The 14,455-nt window shown below is 54.2% G+C and overlaps 1 protein-coding gene across 1 annotated transcript; it reads left to right on the forward strand.

Moving 5' to 3' along the window:
• The first annotated feature begins 3,186 nt into the window (after positions 1–3,186).
• On the forward strand, positions 3,187–12,522 carry LOC103254511 (poly(rC)-binding protein 3-like). Its single transcript, XM_008052589.2, has 5 exons — positions 3,187–3,259; positions 3,976–4,035; positions 6,417–6,469; positions 10,310–10,479; positions 11,721–12,522. Exons 1-5 carry the CDS (start codon positions 3,208–3,210, stop codon positions 11,755–11,757), a joined length of 372 nt encoding a protein of 123 aa, XP_008050780.1. The 5' UTR covers positions 3,187–3,207; the 3' UTR covers positions 11,758–12,522.
• Positions 12,523–14,455: the final 1,933 nt, after the last annotated feature.

Raw genomic sequence — 14,455 nt, forward strand, 5'->3', positions numbered from 1 at the left:
GCAAGCCCTTTCCTGTATCCTCATGGGGTACAGGGCCAGCTGGCCAATGTACATCTGAGTTTATGCCTGGCATTGGCCCAGCTGCTGGCAAATAGTACATGTGAGCAGAGAGAGCCACCACCAGCAGGAGACTCAAGGCTGGCAGGGGTGCCAGTGCAGGTTGCGCACCCAGCATCTCCCAGAGGCTCCCTGAAGGACCATGGGACCCGGGGTGTTCTCATGTGGTCCCAGGGCTTCCTTCTGAGTCTGCATTAAAATTGGGCACCTAATGCCAGGGCACTTGCAGAGATGCCCACCTGAACCTGGCTGGGCCTTGCCTTCCCCTTGCTTCTGCTGAGGGCTCCTCACCTCAGCCCAGGAAGGTGTGGGCTTTTCCAGTGTCAGGAGACTTTGGAACTGCTCAGAACTCTTCCATCGGGCTATAGAGCAGATGCCCTCAGGAGACTTGGGTGACTCTGCCTAACTGCACTCATGTGGGACAGCTCCTGGGTCCATCAATGGGAATTGGGGCTTTGCAGGATCAGTTCTCCCAGGTAGTTCACTCATGACTGGCAGTGGGTGAATTGGCCTGGCCACACCTCACTCCTCCCTGGGTAACCTGGCCTCACTTACTTTCTCCCAGGATGTTCACTGACTCCCTCATGCCAGGACCCTGAGTGTAACCACTTCCTCTTGCTGCTCCTGTGGAAAGCAGGGTCTGCAGCCACACTGGGGCAGGAACTTTGCAGGGTCTGTGTCTCACCTGGGGTACAGAATTGTCCCTCTGACTTCAACTGTCCTGGGGACAGAGTCTGGCACTGTTGCCAGGGGCTTTGACGCACATCTACCTAGGCACTTAACATGCTTTCTCACATTAAGTCATGGGGCAGGCACAGATGCCACCCATGCAGGAACCAAAGTCATCTGTGGGAAGGCAGTTGGGCTCTGTGATGTGCCAGGCAGGTGTACTGCCAGCCCTCCAGCCCCTCTGTGGCCTTAACAGACACTCTCTTCAGGAGACTCATAGCTGAGTCTGACCCCCAGTCACCATGTCCCCTCACCTGAGCTCCTCACCATGTCCTGGCCACAAAAGCTGCACTGAGAGTGGCCTCATCCCCGACAGACCCAACCGTGTGCCTGGAGGCAGAAAACAGCAGAGAAGGAGGGAGAAACCTGGGAGGGGGCTGCTCTTGTGACACGTGCCATGCAAACATACTCGCCAAATGCATGGAGATGGCAGTTGGGCAAGGACTGGCCATCAAAGACAGGCCACCTTTTTAGTTTTTGCTGCAGCAACAAATGCCTCACAACCTCATGCTTGTCCTCTATCAAAGAGGTGTGAGCAGAGGCCACAGGCTTAGCACAGGGGCCAGACCATTCCTGCAGGAGCAAGCAGGGCCAGCCTGATGGCAGTGCACAGAAGCCCCTGCCCCCCACTCAGCACCTGGCTGAGAGGCTTCAGGAAGGGAACAGGCTAGGGAGCAGCCCCTGATCCTCCGTGGGCACTGGGTACTGAAAAGGAGCCTTTATCTTGACTCTGGGCTAAACTCCTGGGACAAGACACTTGCTCCTGGGAGTCCCCTGTAAGCCCACCCACAAGAGTTCAGTCATGAAGGTCATGAAGGTGCTTGAACAGTAGCCACTGCCCTCCTGCCTCAGTACCCTGGGTCAGGAAGCCGTGTTCTTTTTTTTTTTTTTTGAGTTAGAGTCTCACTCTGTCGCCCAGGTTGGATACCCCAGTGTGGACCTGCTGGCCTCCAGCAATCCTTCTGCCTCAGCCTTCCAAGTAACCGGAACTATAGGTGCATGCTACTGTGTCCAGTTAATTTTTTATTTTATTGTAAAGACGAGGTCTCGCCAAGTTGCCTGGGCTGGTGTCGAACCCACGGGCTCAGGCAATCCATGCCTCGGCCTCCCAAAGTGCTGGGATTACAGACTGAGCCACCGAGCCTGGCCAGGAAGCCATGTTCTTTATGGGACAGACATGGGTTCTGGTCAGATGCTAGCAACCAGCCTTTCACTTGGGGACAACAGCTTTGCTCTGAGAATCCCATTCACCAACCTGGGTGGCCTTTTAGCTTCTCATAGCCCCACCCCCATGCAGTGAGGAAGCTGAGTCGCCCACAGGGCAATGGGGAACAAGAGTCAGGTCAGCACTGGCATGCACCATCATACTGGGATGCATTTAGGTTGTACATTCCAAAGGGAAAGTGGTTGGAAGGTGGGTTCCCCTTTCCACAGCAGCACCATGAAAGTTCTTTGCCCAGTGTCCTCCGACACCTTCTCCATCGTCCAACCTTGGTGCTCAGCTGGAGGCTTGGCTTCTGGGAGGGAACCCATGTGGCCCTGAGCCCTCCAGAGGGTGGAAGGATACCTGTACTCCCAAAATGTGACCTCGTTTCCCCACATTAACTTTTATCTTCTATTTTTCATGTTTATTTACGAAATGAGGCTCAGATAAAATAATTTTTAAAACTGCATTAAAGCTCCCCTGAAAAGCCTCATAGCTGGGGATGGGAGGAGAGGAACCTGTGGGCATGGACATGGGCAGTTTCACTCAAGGGTCCTGGGTGCCTCTTACTCCTGCTGCAGAACCTTCTAGGATGTATGCTTTGTAATCATGGAAGACAAGAGGCTCCTGGAGGTGACTGGAGGGCAGGCACGTGGCTCTTTGTTTGCAATCTCCCAGGTCACTTTATGGGTAAAGCAAGGCTCTGCAGGAGAGGGGAGTTGGCCAGACTTAGCACAGGCCTGGAGCCAGGGCAAAGTTTGCAAAATGTACTCTATGGATCCCAAAGGGAATGGCAGAGGTTTGTGCATGGTGACTTGGTGTTGAATCTCTTAGAAGCCCAGCTGGTCTTGCTCTGTGGCTCTCAGACCCTTTCCAGGCCCCATGGCCTACTGGCCCTCAGCTAGCCTCCCATCCACACTGGCCTGGACCTGCCAGAGGTCCAAGGAGAAAGCACAGCAGCTTCGGCGCTGTCCTCCACATGCTGGCCCCTGGCCCACATGCCCGCCACAACCTGGGCACCATTGGTTTCACCCAGGCCAAGTCCTTGAGTTACACTGCGTCTGCCATGTGTCCGCATGGCCCCTTTTTTATATCTATCTGTGCAAAGTTCTGTTACTGCCTTTTTAATTTGGTGTGACTTGTACTCAATAACAATAACCTTCTTAGCTCTCGTGTCCCTCCTACCCCAGCAGTTGACCAAGCTCCACCAGTTGGCCATGCAGCAAACCCCCTTTCCTCCCCTCGGACAGACCAACCCCGCTTTCCCCGGTACGTACCCAGCCCTTTTCTGACCTCCTTCTCTTCTCACCTGGGGACTTTTTCTCTCTTTCTGAGCTGTGTTTATTCAGTGCAGTGCATAGAACAGGTACAGTGCAGTTGTGGGCGATGGATGGTGCAGTCCACACACAGTGGGTTTGCACATGGCCAGGGCAGGGAAGGTCAGTCTGTCTCCCACAGTGGGCTGGTTCACCTTGCAGTTGGCCTTGCAGTATCCTTGCTTGCAAAGAGATGCTGCTCCCTCTCCACCCCCACACCAAGGTCCATGCCTGCTAGGCGGTGCTCTGTGTGGCCCACTGGCCTTCCTGGGGCAGCCCTTCCTGTGGAAAACATCCAGTTGGCCAGCCTTGGAGCATTTCTCTCCAGGAGCACATGCACAGACAGCAGACAAAGATGTGCTTCTGCAGGGAGGATGGCCCCCAGACCTGCCCCAGGAAAGCAGTAACTGAGCCAGCCTCAGCCTAGCACTGTCATGAGGCCATCAGAGTCAGCTGGCCATGGCCCAGTCTGGCTGTGTGTGGCAGCCGGAGTTCCTCCCCACACAGGCAGAGGCAGAGCCATGCCTGAGGCCATGGCCGGTGAGAAGCCACCGGACATGAGTGTCGGATATGCGTGTGCCAGTCATATTTTGAGCTTCCCTAGTTGAAGGGACCTTGCTTATCTCCTTGAGGGCAAAACATTAAACCTGTCTCTTCTTTGCTCTCCAGGAGAAAAGCTGCCTTTACACTCCTCCGAAGAAGCTCAAAATCTGATGGGCCAGTCGTCAGGTAACACAAAACCACATTGACGAGCAGGCCAGGGAGGCCACAGGCCAGAGCCCTGGCAGGAGGAGATATAGTAGCCCTGTGTCTGTGGTCCTGCCAGGTACCTGTGTCTGCGGCAGGTGGCAGCTTCTGGGCCAAGACCATGAACCAGCCTCGGGCACTGCCAAAGGCGTGGAAAGGGGCCATGCTGCACTGTGGGCTGGATGGCGGTCCAAGGTGCTCAGAGCACAGCACTGTGGCCATGGGAGGCTGCCTGGCCTGTGTGCACCTGTGGTCTGTGGGAGCAGGAAATGCAGAACTCACTGTGGTGTGTGTGTTTTACCCTTAAGGAGAGAAATTAGGCTGTGCTGGGTTTACCTGCACCCCTCTGGCTTGCATTAAAATGTTTGTTCCTTGGATTTTGTAGGGTGGCACATAGATTTTGTAGGGTGGCACATAGATTTGTGGATGTCTGGAGCTTAGGGGGTCTCTGTGAGGAAGATAGCCTTTCCACCCCGTGTGGGCCTCATATATGCATGGCCAGCACCACAGCAACTTTCTGCTAGCCAACCTGGTGCCCTGTGATGCTCCTGTCACCAAGGCCCCGGGATCACAGCACGCACATTTGCCGTCCCTCACAGGGTTGCATTGGGCAGGTGGCCCTGAGAAGTGTTTGTGGCAGTTCTGAATGCTGGTGTCCAGGACACATCCCACAGCAGGCTTGGGTTATGTTGGGGCAACATCACTGATTTCTTGGAACCTGGAGTATCATCATGTTCACAAGAAAATAATCACTGTGGAGCCATACTGTCCTGAGATAGATGAATACATGTCTTTAAATTAGTAGTTTAACTTTAGTGCTCTCTTTAAAAAAAGTCTGACCTTCCTCCCCTTATTTAAATACCCCAAGTTCAGCAGGTGTGACTCACTGCTTTCTGTGCATTCAAAGAGCTACTTGTTCAGGGATTCCTGTCTGGGACTCAGGCAAGACCAACAAAATCTTTTAAATGACATTTAAATGTCACCACGTATAGAATGTATATAGATAGTTAAATGACCAAATAATTGTTGTATTGAAAATATCTTTATTAAAAGATGACATAGAACAGAAACTCTAGGCTTAGGTATCAAACAAAAAAATAACAATTTGGGATGAATTAGTTCATTCATCACCACCTGATTCCTTCCTGTGCTGGATGGGCCCACAGGACCATGTCTACCCTGTGGTACTACTCCCTGGCAGGGAGACCAGCTGGCCCCACTGAGAGAGTGTCTGGTTTGGGGGCTCCAGTGCCATCAGAGCAGGAGAGAGATGGGTTGTTGACAGCACCCCAATCCCAGGGCCCAGGGAAGGGCGACGGGGGGCAGACAGAGGCAAGACCAGCAGGAGGAGAGTGTGGGGTGAGAGAGGGGCCAGTTCTGAGATATTCTGAAGGTAGATCCACAGGGTCACCCTGACTGAGAAGGGTAGAATTCGGGGCTTCAGGTTCTGGGCTGAGCTGCAGGATCTCAGTCACAGAACCCCATGGGCCTAGGCAGGGGAGAAGCTGCATGCACAGAGCACAGCAGGCCCTGCCTGCACCCCCTGTGCCCTCATGAGGCTTCCTTCCCGTTGGCCCACTGAGCTATGTCACTGTTTCTGAGGAAAGCACAGCTCTTGCACATGAACTCCGAGAAGCTTTCTCTATCTGGCAGTACTGAGCTGAGATGTGTGAAGATGAAAACTGGGGTCATGTCTGCACTCTTCAACGTAAGGAAGAGACCTGTATGGAAATGTACAGTCTTTCCCCAAATCCAGCAGTTTGTTTTTGACTCAGTGAAGCTATCAAGTCTCCTTTCTCCAAGTTGGAAGGACTGCCCTGAGGGCCTGAGCTGTCTGAACCAGGTGGTGCAATGACCATGGACAGAGATAGGTCAGAACACAGAGCCAAATGAAAGGCAACTCTGTTTCACTGCAGTGGCTGGGAGGGAGCGCATAGAAGGCAGGTGCTGTAGGTAGGACAGAATGGGCCTCAGAGCCAGTGGGGTCTCCTGAGAACGGAGGGAGGACGGCCACTCAAGGTCAGTGTGAGCAGCACAACCTGTGCTCTGGATGCCCACAGAGGCCCTGAGTCATGCTGGGCAGCCCTGCCCCTCAGCCTCTCATCATGGTCTATGCAAGGGTCACAAGTGATTATGTGCCCAAGATGAAATGTGAAATGTCCTCTGCTTGGGCTTCTCTTTCCTTCTTTTGAGAGAAGTTAGGACTCAGGAGTCAGGTTGCAGTTTGGGACTGAAAGCTCATAGGCCCTGGGCCTCTGGGCTATGCTGACCTCACCTTCAGGCCAGTGAAGTATGGGCCAGGTGCTGGGTGTGACAGTGAACAGCCTTCTACCAGCCTAACCATGTCCCCTTGGTGTGCCCAGGTCTGGACGCCAGCCCTCCGGCCAGCACTCACGAACTCACCATTCCCAATGATGTGAGTATGCCTGTACCCTCTTGTCCTTGGGTGGGATTGCTGGGCACAGTGGCTGTCAGTACTGCTGCCCTTGGGTGGAGGGGCACACAGCTTTGTAATGCCCTCCCCACCCTGACCCCACTGTTTGGTCTCTTTCCTCCCTCCTTTCCCATCTTAAGCAGATTTAATACCTGTAAACAGTATGTGATTTTACCTTCCTAGGATACTGAATAAGAAAGGGACCAATTGGGACTTCTGGGTTTTAATCAGAAGTCAGATGAGCATTGATCTGGGAACCCACATTGCCAAGGAGTCACTGCTCTGGTTCAGGGTTAGACTTTGAAGAACAGGTGGCCCAGTAGTACTCTAGAGTGGACCCACCCATGCACAGCCTATGGGCCCTGGCCCCTCTGGAGGACTGGGGCTCTCTGAGAATTGGCTCCACAGACCTGAAGTTGGCTGGATGTCAGATTTGTATGGATTCCTTCTGGCACCACTCAGTCTGCTTCTGCCTCAGGTCCACCTGAGGGCATGGCCTTACGAGCTCCTTCAACACATTCAGTCCTCCTCAGACTAGGCAGGGGTTTGCTGGCAGAGGCCTATTCTCTGCCCTAGACCATGGACTATAGGAACCTCCACTGTTCTGCCCCTACACCTACTAGGCAGAAAGTCCAAGCCTTGTCTCGTCCCTTCATGGAAGTTAACCACAGGAAGCACAGATGTGGTCATTCAGGGTGATCACCAGTCCTGAGCATGAAAGATGGACAGTGGGGTGGGAGGAAAAGAAGCTGGAGGGAGCAGGGGCACTAGGGAGGATGACCACAAGGCTGTCTGGCAGGTGCCCCTGACCCACCTGAAGAGCTGTCTTCATCTGGGCCCTCATGGGGTGCCTACTCCAGGCCTCCTGCAATCCTGGCCACTGTTGAGGGAGGCTCTACAGTATGGCTACTGGGACATGGACTGGTCAAGGAGCCCTAAGCCCTTGATTCTTTTCTGATGATCACTGTGGACCTCCCTTACTGCCTACTTCAGCATGTGCTCTTGACCACAAGGGCTGCAGTGCCATAGTCACCCATGCTCTGTCCCAACACCAAGCACCACCAGACAAGGGAGTCTTGGGCCCCTTTCTCCAGCCTTAAACTGCAGAGTCACTTGGGGCCTCCTGCTGGGAGAATGATGCAAGGTCAGACAGTGGGCTACAGGGGACGAGGCTAGAAGGAAATGTTACCTCAGAGACTGTGAAATTTGGCTTTGGCATCTGGTTAGGAGGAGCCATGATATTTTAGAATATTGCCATACTTTTTCTTTAAATTAGCAGTGGAGGCACACAAGGTTCTGGGTTGGCAGTTTGCAGGAGCAGGTGATGCCAGGTGGGAGGTGCTCTTGGGCTGAGGGGGCCCAGGAACCTCCTGGATGCACTGAGTGAACCACCCCAGCAGGGCAGTGAGAGAGCTGTCCTTGCCACATCCTTTGTCACCAGAGGGCCATGAAACAGAAGCCAGAGCCTCGTGTCCACCTGGGCGTCTGAGGCAGAGAAGTCATGCTCAGACTGCTGAGGCTCCTGTCAACAATATTCTGTAGGTCCTTCCAGAGAAGGGAAAAAGGCATACAGCCAAGGCGATGCCCTCCAAAGCCTGGGGGAGACGCCCTGAGCAGCATATGTGAGGGTGTGAAGGTGAAGGTTGGGCAAGTTGAACAGGAGGAGGAAGGAGCACCAGGGCACTGGGAGACCAAGGTGGGCAGATGACAGAGACAGACGTTTAGGAGCAGGGCGTGAACGTTTCATGCCGAGGGAGAGAACTTCATGCAGTGTGCTTGTTGGAGGAAAAATCAGAGTGTGCAGCAGGCCTCAATACTGTGAACATCCAGCAAATGCCATCGCTCTCCAGTGCAGAAAGTGCTGGAAAGAAAAAGGGACTGCCAGTCATAGGGTTGCAGAGTGGCTGAGGAGGGCTATAGGAAGGGGACAGCATGGAAGCCTGGGCCCTCAGCTCCCTCTTGGCTGTTGGCGCCTCTCAGAGGACCACGATCACGCCACTGGATCAGCCACATTCTAATTGCGGAGGCTGTACTTCTGTCCCCAGCCTCAGGGGCTGCCTTGCCTGACCCTGATCAGAGATGAACCCTCAGATCTATTTACCAACAGGGAGGAAAACACAGCCAGACAAGTTAATGTAGCTATGTGCAGGTAAGGAAGCCACCTTCCTTGATCCCAGAGGAACACTCAGTACACCAGACACAGGCATTGGCAGGGAGAGGAGTGGGCAGAGTCCCGAGGGCTGGGCTGTAGGTGGGTCTAGAGTATGTGGGAAGGACCTGGTGTACGTGGGAGGGACCAGGGAGATGTGAGAGGGATCTGGGGGCTGTGGGAAGGGCCTAGGGCATGAAGATCTGTTAGTGGGACCTGAGAGGTGTGGATGGAACCTGTGAGATGTGGCTAGGGTTTGAGGGCTGTGGGTGGAGCCTGGGAAATGTGGGTGGGATTTGAGAGGCATGGGTGGAGCCTAGGAGGCATGGGTGGAGCTTGAAGGGCAGGAGTGGAGCCTGGGAGATGTGGATGAGGCCTGGGGTATGAGCAGGGTATGAGGAGAGCCTGAGGGTTGTGGATGTAGCCTGAGGGTGTAGATGGGGCCTAGAGGTGTGGACAGAGCCCAGAGATGCAGTCAAGAGACAGAGAAAGCTGGGGGCTCCGGGTGTTTTGGAACACGTTTCTCTAATGTTTACAGACTGATGGTTTCACAGTCTAGTGAGGCAGCTGGTCATAACCTAGAAAATAGCAGAGTTGTCCTTAAAGGCCTATGGGCCTCTTTGGGGGTAGAAGCTAGTTCATAAAGGCACGTGTCCCACCCGGTCGGACTGTTGCTCCCCACACAAGTGTGCATTCCTTAGGTTTGGAAACGAGCTTCCTGCCTGCATGCCCTTGCACAACCTCCATCTGCCATCTTAGACACTGTTTCCAACACTTCGTTTCACCACAGTGCTGCCACCCCTTGGTCAGTGGCCTCACAGGAGAGGGAAGCAGGGGCAGACTAAGGGCCAAATGTTGCTGTCTGGCCCCTCTTCCCAGGCCTCTCCAGCCAGGGACTTGTGGCCACTTGTGTCCAGGCCACTTCTTTTTCCCATGCTTGCTCCCAAGCTCTCATTAAGAACCCGTGTGTGCATGGATGGTGAACGTTGAGGGAAGCCTCTGCAGTCTTCTCTGGGGGCCTGAGTTATCCCCCCACTCACAAGGGAGACTGGGAAAGCCTCCACAGCAGCAACTGCTACACAGAGAAAGCCTTTAACTCCAGTCTGTTTAGGTACCTGTGTGGCCCAGCCCTCATCCCTCAATTGCTTCAGGGAGGGCCCTCATACTTGGTGCCACCTTGCCAGGGCCACTGCCTCCCATCTGTAAACAGAGGTCACAAGGACATGTCCTTGTTTGAGTTCAGGATAAAAACAGGTTTTAGGCAGCAATGAGCCTTGCTCTGGTTTCAAATACACATTGACAGGCATCTGTGATGTTTCCTGCCTCACTCTGAGGACACAGACAAGCAGGTACAGGTGTGGCCCAGGCCGTTCTGGCATCAGGACTCCCTGCTCAGCACCTGCTTGTCTGACAGGCCCCCAGAGGAGACCAGTGTGAGGTACTGAGTCCAAGAGGCTTTGCAGGCCTTACCAAGGACACTGAGCAGAGGCAGCCTGAGACAGGCAGGCAGAAGTGAAGGCAGCTTTCATCCCCACCTCTGGAGCCAGTATCTTGGATCAGGTGGTGTGGAAGCCAAGGCTAGTAGCATATCCCCACAGACTTCCCAGGGATCTGTGTGCTCTTCAAGGGGGCTGACTCGGACTCTTCTCTAAGAATTTCATCCTATTTTCTAGCTAATAGGCTGCATAATTGGCCGCCAAGGGACCAAAATCAATGAAATTCGACAGATGTCTGGAGCTCAGATCAAAATCGCCAATGCCACTGAAGGGTCATCAGAGCGTCAGATCACCATCACAGGGACCCCAGCCAACATCAGCCTTGCCCAGTATCTCATCAATGCCAGGTGAGTGGCTCCTGCTGGCCCAAGAGATACAAGGACAGAGTCACATCTTGGCCTGGATAAAGTCAAGGCAGGTGGGAGCCTGAGCTATACTTCCCCTTGCTCCCCTCTCTCCTGACTGAATGGTGGGGACAGAATGAGGTAGAAAGTCTCCACAAAGGCAGGGCCATCCCACACCCAGATCTTCTACCTGCAGCATCCCAAGTGAAGAGCCAGGTGCTCAGAGAATGTCTCCCAGAAAGTAGGGGGCCCATGTGGCCCAGAACAAGTACCCAGAAGTTGGCTCCCTTAAGTAGCAGACCCTGGAAAGTCTGCCCTTGTCCACATAGAGCTGTTCAGAAAAATTGTGTGGGCGATTTGGCCATTTTGCCCTCATTCCTTGTCCTCATGGGACAATGTAGGGACAGGTAGGTTATGACTCTGCAGGCTCTCCTCCTGCCTTTCGTCCCTGTGCAGAAGGAGGATCTGCTCACCTGCCATGTGGGCCGTGATGCTGGCCTCAACAGGAACACAGCCTCCTCCCTGCCCAAAGTTGTCTGTCCTCATGCTCAAGCCCTGATCTGGGCTTGTGGGAAGGGCCTGGGCAGAGGCCTCATGATTCCTGTCCTGGTGCCCCCCCTGTGGGGCCAAGGAGCCAAGTGGTGAGGGCTGTATGAGAAGCCAAGGTCGCCCCTTCCCAACTTCACCCACCTGACAGTCCACAGGATAGGAGGCCAGGCAGAGCATGGTGTCAGCACACCTGGGCGTGTTGGGGACAAGCTCATCTGGGAGATTCTAGGCCTGCTCTGCGCCCACCTGGTTGTATTACTGACAGCCCCACGGGAACCATGCCAGGGACCAAGGGCTCTTCCCCATGTCACATTGTATTCCTGTGACAGCTGGAGTTCATCTTCAGCTAAGGGGAGTGAGGCTAAGCAGGCCAGAGGCCCACAAGGGCAGATCCAGGACTGCACTGGGCTCTGCACTGGCAGGACCCAAGCTCCTGTGCAGCTGACTCACATCTGACTCATATCTTCCCTGGAGCAGGGAAGAGACCTCGAGTCTGGTCCTGGTCTGCCCTCCTCCGTCTGTGCTCTGCCATGGTCTCAGCTCATGCCTATCCGAGAGTGATCTGGGAGAGTGATCACAGCAAGGCTAGAGGCAGTCAGGGTTTGAAGATGCCACAGCCTCCCTGTCTCACTTCTAGTTTGTGGATGAAGACGCTGTGACCTGTGTCTCTCTCTTTGTGCCTCTGTCTGTTCCAGGCTGACGTCCGAGGTCACTGGGATGGGCACGCTCTAATCTTACCCAGCATCCTCTACGCCGCAGCACTGCATCAACCACCCGCTCGAGCCTCTGGCCCGGCTCGTGCACTCTGTACAGACCACCCTCCCTTCCTTGCAAATATAAATAGAGAGAGGGTTTTCTTTACTAACAAAAAGGATATATGCCATAGATACACACATGCCCAAAGCAGATCTTTCTGCAGAAGCTCCAGGCTCTGTCCCGAGTCCCCTTTTTAAATATTAACTTCTGAGTTATGCTCCAATCTCTTCCTGCATCAGCATGCAGTGTTAGTTACTTTAAATGCTTTGAGGTCTTCCCACCTATGACATCTTAGAAGTACCATTCCTTAGTGTCAGTGTAGCTATCTGTTTTCAGCATTTGACATTCTGACAGTACTTCCCATACACTGTCCTCTCCTCCATATACAGAACTGTTGCTCTGAGACTCCTACTCTTTCACTTGATCCTGTCATGCTGACTCAACTTCCCTCAGAGCCTGTATCATCTGAGCTCACATTTCCGCCTCAGGTCATGTGCTGGAATCAGGGTGTGCCTCTCCTACAACCCAAGAGGAGAGGAGGAACTTGGAGGATGTTGGGCCCTGACCCAGAATGGGGTGGAATGGTAGAAGGGCCAGGGGCCTGACCTCACCGAGCTGTTGCATGCTGGGAGGCACTGGTGGGTCCACGTGTCTTCCAGAGGGGCTGGAGAGCATGGACATGCCAGGAAGCTCTCTGTGCTCCTCGGAGTTCAATAAATGTCGTGCGCTCCTCCCCACCGACTCTGGCTCATCTCTGTGTCCCCCCATGCACACAGACTCCTGCACACCCAGACCCTGTGAGATCTCACCCAGTAGTGGCATGTTCAAAGGAGCTCAGTTCTGTCTCACACGCACAAATCATGATTTCATCTCTTTCCCCAACTTGCATCGTGCTTCTATTTTTACTTTGTCAAAACTACTTAAAATGACAAAAATGGAAACCCCATTCTCACCCAGATACCAGAGTATTAGTTCCCAATTTGTGAGACTTGTCCTCCCACAGCCATCATCGACACCAAGGCCAGCTACGCCCATGACCACCACTGCTTTCCCCATGTGTAGCATGTCCACATTCCATCCACTCAGGGGATTGTCCTGCCTGCACAACTCACATTGAAATAAGCAGTTCCTATCCCCTGTGCCTACCTTAATGATCTCAGCTCTACCCCTTCTCAAGACTGAAGCCCTGGTGCAACTCGAGCCCCTTCTCAAGACTGAAACCCTGGTGCAACTCGGGCCCCTTCTCAAGACTGAAGCCCTGGTGCAACTCGGGCCCACCACAAACCCCCCACACAGCCCGCATGCCTTCCCTTCCTCAGGTGGTTAATAGCAAAGGACCTAGGCCCTGCAAGGCAGATGGGAGACTCAGCACTGTCAGGTGTCTGGGAGGATAGGATGCAGAGGCTCCTGTCCCTGCTCTGCAGGCTTGGGGCACTACCTCCCTACCTCAGATCTTGGACTTTCTAGGACCCTCTGGAAGGTGATGGGACCTGGATGATGTAGACCCAGGCCCAGTGACAATAGCGTCCTCCATTCCCTCTCAAGTTCTCTCCATCCAAGAGGATGAGAGTCTGGTCTGGAAACTGTCAGGCATTTAGTGGCCTGGACTGCCTGTCCCAGGCTCCTGGCTAGGTGCCTCCTCACAGGTGCCCCTGCCCCTGTCTGTCCAAGTGGGAGCTACCCTGCTTCCCAGACTTAGCCAAGATTGCCTCAAGCAGTCTCCCTGTGTGCCCAGCCCAAGGATCCTCAGTGCCTAGACATATTCCTTGCCTACCCCCTGCTCCCCAGGAGGCGCCCAGTCACAGGAATGAGCCCAGCATGGCACCTGGGCACACAACATGCCAGCAGGGACACAGACACAGGGATGTGGCAAACATGGGCCATCCTGTGGGGGTGGGGGAAGAGTGACCAGTCAACAGCGTGAGCATGACAGAAAGTGATAGATGCCCTGGAAATAAGAGGAAACACCATATGTGGAGGGGACACATAGAAGGGTCCCTAGAAGGTGCAGGCAAGGAGACCTGAGGAGATGAGGAGTTAGCATATGCCAGGAGGAAGAGCAGCAGGGGGTCACAAGCAAGCTGGGAGAGACACATCAGGTGGAGAAGGATGGCAGGTTGGTGAAGCACTGGATCAGGAGGAGCACACCAGGTGGAGGGCACATCAGGTGGAGGTGACGTCAATTCAGGGGAGCATGTCAGGTGGGGGTGGCATGTCAATTCAGGAGAGCATGTCGGGGGAAGAGCACATCTTCTGAGGGGGAACAGATGAAGGGGACGACATGCCAGGTGGAAGAGGACATGCCATATCAGGTAGAGGGAGCATATCAGGTGGGGGAGGACATCAGGTGGAAGAGGATGTTAAGCAGGAGAGCACACTAGATGGAAAGGACACAAGAAGTGGGTGGGGGGAGCATGCCAGCTGAGGGGGTGTGTTGGGGTGGCATGCCAGTTTGAGAGCATATCTCTTGGGGGGACGCAGCAGGTAGAGGAGGATGTCAGGGGGGGAGCACATCAGGCGGGGAGAGCTGTGCAGAGCTCTCAGCCCCCAGGCCTCTGAAGGGTCGTGGGGGCTCACAGAAGCATCCAGAGTACAGCAAGTCATGAGGGGGTCCTGAGTGGGGATCAGGGCAAGAGGGAGTGGCTGTGCAGAAGAGCAGGAACTCAGGGCCAGG

The sequence above is a fragment of the Carlito syrichta genome, unplaced genomic scaffold (assembly GCF_000164805.1).
Source record: "Carlito syrichta isolate Samal-C Ts95f unplaced genomic scaffold, Tarsius_syrichta-2.0.1 Scaffold71386, whole genome shotgun sequence".
NCBI classification, from domain to species: Eukaryota; Metazoa; Chordata; class Mammalia; order Primates; family Tarsiidae; genus Carlito; species Carlito syrichta.

What these genes read in the sequence shown, in the direction of transcription:
- LOC103254511 (XM_008052589.2), top strand. Translation starts at nt 3,208, where the DNA reads ATGCAGCAAACCCCCTTTCCTCCCCTCGGACAGACCAACCCCGCTTTC. An exon ending in GACCAACCCCGCTTTCCCCG is followed by an intron (nt 3,260 to 3,975) that starts GTACGTACCCAG and finishes TTTGCTCTCCAG; the next exon opens with GAGAAAAGCTGCCTTTACAC. An exon ending in AACTCACCATTCCCAATGAT is followed by an intron (nt 6,470 to 10,309) that starts GTGAGTATGCCT and finishes CCTATTTTCTAG; the next exon opens with CTAATAGGCTGCATAATTGG.